A 12,261-nucleotide genomic window follows, 5' to 3' on the forward strand; every position below is an offset into this window, starting at 1 on the left:
GCTGTTTTGTTTTCTTCAGATTGTTCCAAAAAGAGAAAATAAAATCAGCTTAGAGGTTAAGTCTTATTGATTCTTTAGCTGCTCTCAGGGATGGCACTGTGTTTTCCCAGTTGTTTTCATTAGTTCTGTACTTAATATTTACCACAGTCGAAACCATACTGAAAATGAATATGACTCACATGTTCTTGTAAAACCATGGAAAATGTCAAGACTTTAGCTTTCACTAGGCAGTGGGACCACAATTTTCTACTAATCTGACAAGCTGAGTTCAGTGTGTGGGGAGAAACACCCTGTTTTTGGCCCTGCAGTGTTATTTTATGGTAAGTTAATGAGACGAGTTAGCCAGTTCCCCACTGTAAAGTCATCCTTGGTGGAAGTATTCCATTCCAGGGACATACACTCTGAATTCTCAAAATCTACTTTTGTGTCTAAAATAGGTGTGATTTACACTTTTTTTCTACAATTGATGTTGTATATTGTCCACTGTAGCAACACAACTCTGACCTTCGTAAAGTGTGATGGAAAGTCCGTTACATGAACAATATGCTTAAATCCTTCTCAATTTTTACTCTGCTAAGGGAATTTTGTTTAGAAGAGTGGATATTACCATTAATTTTGGGACCCTGTGGGACCCTCATTTCACATACATATACACACATTTCCAGTGAAGCAAAGGATAATAGAGTGCCATGTACTGTAGATGTTTTACACTGAGAGACAGTCCTCAGATCCCCCTGCATGTGTCCACAGACTCTTTTTAGTATGTCAGCCCACTCTGGCATGATTCCTGAAACAGGAGAGGAGGACGTGGGAGTAGATTTACCCACGCTCACTGATTCACAGTGACAGTGTAGATTTGATGGGGACAGGATGAGGACATGATAAAGCTCTGTCTGATCTTTGATACACACAGAATAAAGCAGTGTCTGATGGATGAGTTACAGTGCCTGTGTGTGGCTCTTTTGCTTGAGGACGTTATATCTTCCTTGATCAAGCACTGCCTGAAGTACGATAGAGTGACAGACTTTTACATAGATATATACAGTATAGACACACACACACACACACCCACACCCATACTTGTACTTCTATCTTTGTGAGGATACTCATTGACATAATGCATTCCCTAGCCCCTTACCCTAACTTTAACCATCACAACTGAGTGCCTAAACCTGACCCTAACCTAAACCTAATTCTAGCCATAACTCTAAAACTAAGTCTTAACCCTCAAAATGTGATTTGAAGGTGTCTCAAAAAGTGAGGACCAGCCAAAATGTCCTCACTTTCCCAAAATGTCCTCACTCTGTTAGTAAAATGCTTTTTTGGTCCTTACTATGTAGCAAGTACAAGTGTGTACACACACACACACACAGTATACACTTTAAAACATTGAGTAGGCAAGAGAAAATGAGAAAGCTTTTACACAATCCTTACTTTCTGTAAAATCCTGAAGCTGAAGTTAGTAGTACTTCAACTGTGTATAAATACCTTGCTTCTGAGGGTGATTAGTTGTAGCCTTTGAACTCAAGAGGCCTAAACATTTACTAAGTCCTGCTAACTTTCTAACTTTCTGTGGTGAAAGAGCAAAGCTGTTGTTATTGGCTTTATTGAAGATAGTAATAACATTTATTTGCTGTGAATATTAATAATAGCCTCCTTAAAATTCTAGCCACAAATTTGCCATTCCCACTGTTGTAAAAACAAGATTCTAGTATTAAGTACTAGTACTAAGTATTACTCATGTGATAATTTGTTTCAGCTGTATTTTGATTTTAGTGCTAGCAAATGTTAGCATGCTAATATGCTATACTAAGCTGGTGAAGATGGTAAACATTGACTGCTTAACACCAGTATGTTGGTTTTGTCATTAGCGCTTGTTAGCATGGTGACATTAACAAGTAGCTTATCCCTGCATAAACACTGCCCCACAGAGCTGCTAGCATAGCTCTAGACTTTTAGCCTTGTTGTAATGTAACTGGCAAAAGTGGAGCTAATCTTACCTGTTTTACATTCTCTTACTTAGTTTAAACAACGTGTCATATTTTATTAGGACATTATATTTTTGTGCGGAAAATCTGGAAATCAGTGAAGTAGAATATTTGAGTATTTCCATAATATGCTACTTTAAAGTGCAACTATGGTACTTGGGTAAATGCTAGTTACTTTCCACTATTGGTAAGAACATTGCTAATACCACAACACTTGATGTGGTAATGTAACTTGTAACTGTACATCCCTGCATGTATGTGAATGGACTGATTGCTGTGCTAACATGGCTAAGAGCTGTGTCTTTGTCCTCTGCCTTGGACCAAAATTCAGATTGCCAGTACTGGCAGACAAGCATGCACTTTCTGACGCCAACAGCAGCAACAGCTCTCAATAACAACAACATACACAGAGACATCACCCCCATCAGCCCCTTCATCCTTGCCCAAACAACCAAAGACACAACAGTTGCTGGGTAAACAATGTAACCTAACAACACAGCAGTATCATCATGGTGCTTTGAGAGAAGAGGAGGAGGTGGATGAGAACATAGTCTATATGTCAGCAGCGTAAGTTGCTTCAGCACTAAATCTTTCACTTGAAGTATGGGCTTGAAAGGGCTGCGCTCACCTCTGAAGGTTTCACTGGCCTGATGGTGAAAAGAATGTCCCCAGTAAAACTCTAACTGTGGCCAATTTGATGCCTGTAAAAGTCTCCATGGTGCAGATGGATACGTTAATCGAGAGGCAAATTGCTGTGGTATTACAGTGGTATTACTGGAAGCAATTACCAATAGGCAAGTAGACTTCTGTGATCATACCATAAATCTAGCAGTAGTCATTACGCAGAATATGGCCTAATACCAGCCAGCGTACACACCTCTGGTGTGTGTAAGCACCTTAGATGAACTAAGGAGATTATCTTAATGGAAGGGAGCTGAATGGACATAGCGATGCTGTATTGTGGCTACTGTAGCCAGACAGAGGTAAAAGATGGTAGATAGACACACAAGGATGATCACTGTGGATAGTGTTGTTATCTAGGATGACAGATAAGGCACTTGTGTGAATAGAAGCATTGTGTTATTATAGGTTGATTGACTAAAGACCACCCCTAACAGTGCCGTGGGCAGCTTTATCTGAAAACTTACAAAGTAAAATATGAAAAGTTACGTCACTGTTTCTGGCTTCTGTCTGGTCCAAGATTAACATTTAAGAGACAAATAGACAAGTGAGATATAGACTTTGTCATTATACAATAATAGGTGTGCAATAAGTATGTGTGTGTGTGTGTGTATTTCTACGAGTGAACGCAAACGTCACCTCTGTCTGAAGTTATGTGTGTGCTGCTGTATCTATGTGTTTATCATAAACAAGCCAGGAAACAGGGCTGAAAAAAGAAAAGTTGATCTCAGAGGAGAGAATTGCTTGCACAGTACCACCTACGACATTATTCCATTACTCATGTTAAGTTATGCTTGTTTTTTTAATAGCCATTCCTCTACAACTGCTCTACATTCCTCTTGTACAGGCACATTTCTGTTTGATGGATTACTTAATTCTTTGGTGATTAATATTATTGTTTTGAGTTGTAGGTGGCAGCCTTAATCCTGGCAGACAGTCGTTTTGATATATATTTACTATGCAGTGCGTTGAAAAAAGATTCTCTCTTGAAGATCGATAGTTAATGAACAATTTGAAGTTCATTTAGAAATTTCCAGAGCAGTCAAAGAAGTCACTGTATCCAAGTTTGCTGACTGGCAGTGTAATGCATCAATATATCAAACTCTGCTGTGTCTATGGTGACGTCCTAATCTCTGCAATATTTGCGGTTAGAAAGTGAGTTGAAAGGAGGTTTGCACCAAGGTCTGCGATAAGACTTTCCACAGGCGTCAGAGCCGTGATGTTACCCTGCTCATGTGCGTCCCCATCTGATTCTGATCAGCGTTTTTACTGCTGCACTCAGAGTTGTGGGGACTTGGAGCCTAACAGGCATATTTTTAGGCCAGAAGGGGAGGAGGGCAGGGAGAGGGGCGCTATTGAAAGCCGAGACATAATTATGAAATGTAAGTTGGAATATTGTTTTTATTACAAAGCCAAACAAATGCGTCTCCGCCGCGACTCACATCAAAGATGTCTGTGTGACGACTAACCGCCGAGTGGAGGCTTTGTGCTCGAGGCTTAATGAAACACAAATGCTGGTTGTATGTGTGAGGGCAGCAAAAGTGTGAGGTCTGCAAGAGTCACTGTATGTGTTGGTTTGAGTATGTGCTGCATGCCTTTTTATCTATACGTCTGAGTATGTTGCTCGCACATGTGGGTCTCTGTGTGTGAGTAAGTGCAGCTTTTTGCTATACATCTCAACGAGCAAGGCGTCTATCACTTACAGACTATTAATTAGAGCCCAGTGTTATGTGGTGAGACGTCGTCACTGCTCATGAAAGAATGGAAAGTTCACTTAGATGAGACGCAATAACTCACAGCACTTGATGAAATGCTTTGGATTGTGTCTGGGAGATGAAGTGTGTGTCTGCGTGCCTCCCCTCTCCACGTGTGGGGTAGTGCGTTAGATGATTCCACCCCATGCGTCTGTCAACGCAATATCCAGGAAGGTGTATATTAAGTTATTTGTGAAGTCGGGGCACTAATTATGACTTCAGCTCTGTTTTTAGCCCCATGAAAAGCAGCAAAGAGCCAGTCAGTCCGTCGCTATCTAAACAACATTAAATGACATGGAAACTTGGAGAGAGGCGCACACAAACACTTTATCTGTGCGCTCTGCTCCGCTCCTTCCTGGCTTCACTGTGAGTGAGTGATTGCGGCACGGAATTCCTCATTGCTCCGGCCTTTTGTTGGGATTGCATCGCTCGAATAGTTTCCATCCCCCCCCAATCCCCACACACACTCCCACCCTCTACCCCCAGTGGGGACCCATTTTACTTATCTGCCATGTCTCATCGTTAGACAGGGGGAGCACGCATGGCTGCCCTGGTGCCCAGGGAGTGGAAATGTGACGGGCTGACAAACGGGCGAGTGTGGACAGACGTTTGTTGTGTCTAGACAGAGGCCTGGGAGGCTGTCATGGTCTCAGGGTAAACTGGTCTCACAGGAGAGACACTGTAAACTTATCATGGTGGTATTGTGTGGGAGGCATGCTGGGCTCTATTGTGAACCTGTAGAGTATGCATTCAGTTGTATGTGTTTGACTAAGTAGACAGAAGAGAAAAGGACTCTTAGAGAAACCAAATGTACTGTGTGTTCGAGAAACACAGCTAGTGTGTTTAAAGTTAGTTTTCAGAAGTCGGTCATAATGCTTAATGACCAAATTAAGGCCATTTTACATAGTGCCTTAACATGGTTTGACATACAAACCAACAGTTCCAAGCTCACTGATGAAAAAAACATTTATGTGGTCATATTCAGGCCTGTAGTCATTGGGTTACAGTGTGAGCATATGTGTCAGAATACTTCTGTGCATGTAAAAGCAGTCATTTACAACGCTAACACCCAAACCCCAAACCCTGAGACACATATTCATCACTTTAGCACTCCATACACAGGCCTCCCTCAGAGACAGTGTGGTGTCAACACAGAAATCTGTCACCTCTCCCTCCACCAGTAGAAAGTTCAGAGTTGGATTCAACATCATGGAGCACTGACATTGCTGCAGTTCAGACTGCTTTTGCACAGATGAAGGGCTGAACCCACTCTTAAATCTTGTTCTAGGACATTAAGATTTAAACCTACAAAAAGACAGTTCAGTGTTTTGTATCCTTCATTTATCCACGCAGAGTTGTCTGTCCTCCATGTTTTGCTTCAAATTCATAGTTACACACTGTCGTAGCAGCAGTACATGGGGGTAGTAGTTGGGGCTAAGTGCATTTTACAGTAGTTGTAACTGTTTTCTGTTAACTCATCTGTCCATAAACATTCATAAACCAGCATACACTTACACAAAAACAGTTAGGCTGTTACTCTTCCTTTGATTTACATGTCCTACCTGTAATCTGGCCAGAGGTACAAACTGTTGCAAGTGTGGAACAGCTTACTTTAGTACAAAATGTTGTGACTCCTTGCTAAGTGTTTCAACTTGTGCTACACTTCATTCAGGCACGGTGTAATCTGTTTTCTGTAAGGGATGCACTCCAGACAAGAGCCTTTGTTTACCTCAGTGACCTTTGAGTGTCTGAGATTAGCTTTCTCTTCCTTCAGACACTGAGGTCTTTCTCTCCAATATTGTGTCATTTTATCTTGACCAGAAGGAAACGACGTCTAAAAGACAAAGCGGGAGTTGAGGTGACGAGCAGCTGTGTACACTGAGGTCATGCTCTTTTTCAGTGTCGGAGCCGGTTGCTGTTATTCTTTTGGCATTTCATGAAAGCTGCAGACTCACAAGTGAATGTTTCCAAGTGTCAAGGAGTGATTTGTATCGCAGGCTATGACCCCAAAAAAATCTGGCATGCCACATTAGTCAGTCACCAAAAGAAGGGAAAATGGTTAAAAAAGGAAGAAGTGGGAATGGATGAAGAGAAAAGAGGAAAAGGTGAAGGCCCAAACTTGAGCGGTTCCCACGACCGGCGAATTGCCCAAATCGCTGGTGGCTCTCTCTGTCCCCACCCCCTCCAATGTATTCTGTGATGAATGGGACATTTAATATTGCCTTGCTTAAGGGTATTACTGGAATGTATCTGTCCTTCTCCAAACACTAAAACAACACTCGTTCTCAGACGGCCTGGACACAAACTGGTGTCAGTGTTCAAAGTGTAAGAAAATCCAGTATCTTTTGGAGGTTGTTAAAGGTCCTGAATAAGCATATTGATTTAGAGCTACAGTTTTTTGGGGCTAAGACGGACTGTACTTAATTAAAAGGGGTCAACGGCAATTACTCTTATAATTTGATAAAGATAACACAGCACTATTGATTATTTGAATAGTTTTCATTTGAAAGGCAAGAAAATATAGTTATCTTTTTAAAAACAGCTTTACTCACATTACAAGTTAATATGTTATCATTGAAATCATCATTTGATTATTGGACAGAGGTTTGTAGCCCACTGCATGTGAACTAGCCTGTGTATTCACAGGCTGTATTTGTATGTTCTAGATAGATATTTTGTGTTGTTTCACCCCTGTACAGTTGAGCTGTGCTCTTAATCTGTTAACAAGGGTAAATGTCATCAGCCATCACCATCATTATCTTAGTTTAGCATGCTAACATTTGCTAATTAGCACCAAAGGTAAAATAGAGCTGAGGCTGATGAAATGTCACTAGTTTTGCAAGCACTTAGTCATCAACAAAAATTTTGACCTGCTATATTTCAAGTTAGGGGATCGCCAAAGTTATTCAATGAAAATCACATCACAGCAGTTATAGGCAAAAGGACAACAAATATAATAAAATGCAGACTCCAGTTATTCTTGCTATATTTTCTTGGGAACTGTGGTTTGTGAAAAAACCCAAGCAAGAAACAGTTAGCACAAGACTCTGCTTAGCTTACCTGGTCGGGATAAAGTCACAAATAAGTGGATTAGATTAAAGTACTGCATTCAGTGTCTTGTCACAATGATTTCCTGACACCCACTGGAGACAGGAGACAGGTGAGACTTTCTGGCTCTGCGCCATGCTGATAGATGGAGGGTGAGAGTTCTCATGAGCAAGTGTCATCCAATCTAATCCAGGTGATTAGTCATGCATTCTCGTCTTTCAAGGTGTGAGGCCAGTTTTTTTTCTCCCTCAAACCAGGGCGCACGTAACGTGATCCCAAAGTGAAAATTATCAATGTTGGTTTCAAATAACTACATACACACATGCATAGACGTACTGTACTGTATGTACAAGAACAAAAACAGTGGTAGCAGAGGCGAGAATATACTCTATGTCCTTAATGCGACCCACCTCGCTGGCAAAGCTCCTAAATTCTTCTGGTCTGATGGGAGGAATGGGACAAATATTGTTATGGTGACCAGTCAAAATGTTCTGTGTGATTCAACATGTGTTTAAAAAGCTTGACCAACACACTTAACCAAGTAAGAGCGCAGACACCCACTCGTCTGTTCATTTTCATAACACGGAAAGTACTGCAGTATGTTTTATCTCTTGAGGATGCATTCAAAACCAAAATGGTCTGGCTGCTTCAGACTCTGCCCTTTGATCCTCGGTAATATTTAACCAATCTGTTACAAGTCTGTGCTTTGCTACAGAAAACACTGACTTCATATTATTCTACTTGACTGCTGTTCTTTCATAAATCTTTTTATTGGCACCATTTATGCTTTCTTTTCTTCATAATGCTCGTACAGTGTCTATTAAAGTAACATGTATCACACTGTCTTGATGCTGAAAATTCGGTACCGTGATATGATAGCTGATGATCCTGTTTAGTCTTGAATCACATCCAAATGTCAAACTTTGAATTGTTCCATGTGCAGAGCATTTCATGGAGAACAGCTGTATTTTGAGATAAAGCAGATATCTTAGAAAAGAGGGGGAGGTAGGGCAGACAAAAATAAAGTTTATTTAACATGTACGTGAGGAAAAAAAAAGTGAAAAAGAGCCTCTGCACCTGTTAACTGTGTGTGTGTGTGTGTGTGTGTGTGTGTGTGTGTGCGTGTGTGTGCGTGTGCGCAGGTGTTCAGGATGAACAATACTGGCATGTCTGATAGATATGGACTTCTTTAGAGTCAGGGGGAAGAGGGTCAATGTGTGTGCGCTCAGAGTATTTGGTCTCGAGGACACAAGGAGAGATCAGATAAAACCCAACTTTCCAGCACTCCATCTTTCCTCTTACCCCTCATTTTTCCTCTCCTCCTTCATTGTTCTTTGTCCCCTTCAACCTCATCTTGTTAACATACCCTTCCTGTGTCTGTGCCACAGTGGTGTGATGCTGTCATCGACTCTTCCTCATTGCTCCCTACAACAAAGAGTTTTGTCAGAGTCTTTTTAAACTCCTAAATCTCTGTCTTCGTGGTTGTATATATGTATGTGCGTGCAGTGCGTGTGAGTGTTTATTTACTGTGATGTGTTTGCTTGCTTCTTCGGCTCTGAGCGGACTGTCATCACTAATCATCATATTGACAAAGGAGAGACCAGTAAGATTAATGACTGTCCTTTCTCTTCCTTGGTTTCCTTCCCCTGTCTCCACTTCTGTCTCTTTGGCTTGCACCTTCCTCAGAGGACCTGGATGACCTGCGGATGGAGGGCGTGACAGGCTTGGCTCCATCTGGCAGTAAATTCAGCCAGGGACGCAGCTCCTATCAGCCTGAACCGCAGGCCAAAGTTACACTCAACATCTGCTCTAGGTGTGCCAGGTAAATGTTTCTATCTTCTCCTATCTGGTGCCTTGGGGAGAGATTGGGTTTAGGAAGCAAGATGAGTAGATCGATACCACTCTCATATCTGTCCAGTAAGTATACAAATACAGCCAGCAGCCAGTTAGCTTAGCATAACATAAAGACAGGAAACAGGTGTAAACATTTAACGTTGCTCTGTTAGTAGGGGGTTATGTGCTTGACTATTCCTTTTCTGTCTGGGAGAGAGCCAGGCTAGCTGTTTCCACCTGTTTCTAGTCTTAATGCTAAGCTATATATATATATATATATATATATATATATATATATATATATATATCTCAATCAATCTCCAAATCACACTCCCAGCAAGAAAGAAAATGCATTTATGTCAGAAAGTGTCAAACTATTGCTGTAAGACTTGGATATATAAAATATATATGAATTCAAACAAATCTTTAGCTACACTTAAGTTGTGGCTATTACTGTAATCCAGTTTTTTCTTTCTATCATCCAACCTTATTCTTACACCAGGTCATGACTTCCCCTTGTGCCCCACCCTCTACTCCCCCATTTCCCTCTCTTTGCATTTGTATCAAAGGTAGCATACCTCAACAGCCAAAACAGAGTAATATCATATCTGAAGTACATTCTGGTGTTGCTTGTTTTCAGAAATCTGCTCTATCGCGGATAATCATCTCCATTATCACCCGTTCTGTCTCTATCACTGTTTTCTCTTCTGACACATTTCCTGCCCCCCCCCTCCAATCCACAGCATCAGTGTAGCGTTCAGATTTCTGTGTGTTGGGTGTGATACCACAGGCAGGTGTGGGCAGGAGTCTTCCTTGATGCCAGTCAAAGATAAACGGGTATCTCTTCGATGAGACGCCAGGAACAAATCTGCCTGCACATTTTCCTCTGTTTGGGGTTTGGAATTTGTTTGTTTCCTTCTCTTCTTTCATTCTCGCTGCTTATCAGTTTTGTTCCATGCATAGGCTGCAGGATGTTGTCAGAGGTCCTGCAGGAGGATGAATGGTATCGCTGAATTTTTTTGTCGGCAGTTTATCGACTGGATGTTTTTAAGCAAATAGTTTATACCGCTGGCATATCACTGAGTTCTCTGGTTGAATCAGTGGCAAACCAAAGCAGCATCTGTATCTGGAGTCTTTTTTGGCTCTTACGCTGAGTTTTTTTCCTGACTAAAATGTCAGACATCTGTTCTCCTTCTCTGTCTTCCTCTCTCCTTCTAGTTCAGGCCAAATTCTTGCTTCGTCCTCTTTAACCTGACCACCAAATCCTTCCCAAGTTTTACTGGCGCAGGAGTCGTGGTCTTTCATAGTCATTTTTGGTGAGCGAAAGAGTCATAAACAGATCAGTAAGCTGGAAAAGTGTTGCACGCATGGTATGCCTTTTGTGCTATTCTGGAGACACAGAATTCTGGAATCGGGGGTTGTGGAGGGGTTCGTGCATGCACACACACAGATATTCATGAATCCACACATAAAACATGTGCATACATGTCTTTGCACGCATACTCAGAGTGTTGTGAAAAGAAGATGTGTGGGCAGAGGTCAGGGAGGAGTTTGGAGAGGGGCTGTCCTAACAGAGACTTTATGCTTTATGTGCATCAGCACTGTCTTGATGGGATTCCCAGAAACACCTTTCAAACATGGCTCAATATGGGGCCAACCTTTAAACTTGCTCCTCAACATATGTGGCACAGTTGATGCCCTTGTGCGTCACACCTGCAGAAGTACTGTACAGATTTGACCTTCTACTCAGGCTGAAGTTTTACACTTAGTTATTTGTATAGTTGATTTTAGTTTAAGATTAACGCCCAAGAGGACTGTGTGGTTTCTTCCTGATATTATATAACTCTCACAAAGATGGTAGAGGGTTCCTTGGCTTTGCATGGATATGTGAACACTGACCCAAGCATTCCTCACATACCCATCACCCCTCCAGCAAATACAATTAGACACACTAGAATTCGGTTCCTTTTTTTCTGCATATGAGTTGTTACAGGTCAGTGAGGTCCATTGTTCTGGGCATCACACCTTGGTTGGAAAGCTTGTGCACTGTATTCACTTCCTCTAGTTGTCTATGCATCAAACAAGACTAAACCACTTGACTCTACCATGTACCACCCAAAGCCGAGGAGAGGTGATGGTTACTTTCACACCCACAGCGTGAAGGTGGCAACTCTGTTCCTTCCGAGCAAGCTTTTATTAATTTCATGGCAGCGCTCATGAATGCTACTGTGTGCTCCAGATCCACCTGTAATGGTACAGGTCATTCCAAGAAGGCAAGACTCCTGAGTGAATTGTACTTCAATGACACAATAACATCACATAGACAAACAGTTTGAGTTTTTTCATAAAGCTTTTTTTTTTTTTTTACACAGCATCTATTTTTCTGTAATATTGGCTTTCTACCTTAAGTTGTAAAATTAATGGTAGATTCATTTGTATTGAGATCTGCGTGGCAGTCAGTTTTCTTTTTGAACTTGTTGACCTTATATTGAAACTGATCCCAGCCTTGTTAGACACCTTTCCCAGCTTTTATCCTTTTCCATCCCTTCTGTCCAGACACTGTCCACATCAGCGAGCAGTCCAGTCAGCCTGTGTGGCTCCTAACTAGCAGTGGCAGGTCAGGAAACACACTGCTTCCTCTCGCTCTCTGCTGGTTGGTTGAAGTGTAAAGTGCCATGTGGCCTGTGTGTTGTGGCCATGTCTCTGTCTCTTGGGCTATAACTGTGGTCACACCAACATTTCATCCACCTCCTTCATGCATTTGATCAGTTCGTTTAATGGCTATGTGCTCCCGCCACAAAACCTCCTGTGTGCAAACGCATCCCAGATCTTGGGCATAGTCCGGAGCAGTTGGCGGAGTTGTCCAAGGAAACGGATAGATCTCCTCAAACCTCTTTTGGGCTTGTAGTTCTCATTAAATTAATTGCTTTCATATCAGGAATGTACTGAGGGAATAG

General features: G+C 41.7%; 1 protein-coding gene across 1 annotated transcript in view; it reads left to right on the top strand.

The window, feature by feature from the left end:
• cunh8orf34 (chromosome unknown C8orf34 homolog) overlaps positions 1 to 12,261 on the top strand; it is a 56,494-nt gene that overhangs the window by 24,768 nt on the left and 19,465 nt on the right. The window contains exon 8 of the mRNA XM_071485276.1: positions 9,158 to 9,293. Coding sequence (XP_071341377.1) covers positions 9,158 to 9,293 — 136 coding nt within the window. The remainder of the gene's footprint in view (positions 1 to 9,157; positions 9,294 to 12,261) is intronic.

Source organism: Trachinotus anak, unplaced genomic scaffold, assembly GCF_046630095.1.
Source record: "Trachinotus anak isolate AG129_WGS33_773 ecotype Australia unplaced genomic scaffold, CSIRO_AGI_Tana_v1 ptg000009l, whole genome shotgun sequence".
NCBI classification, from domain to species: Eukaryota; Metazoa; Chordata; class Actinopteri; order Carangiformes; family Carangidae; genus Trachinotus; species Trachinotus anak.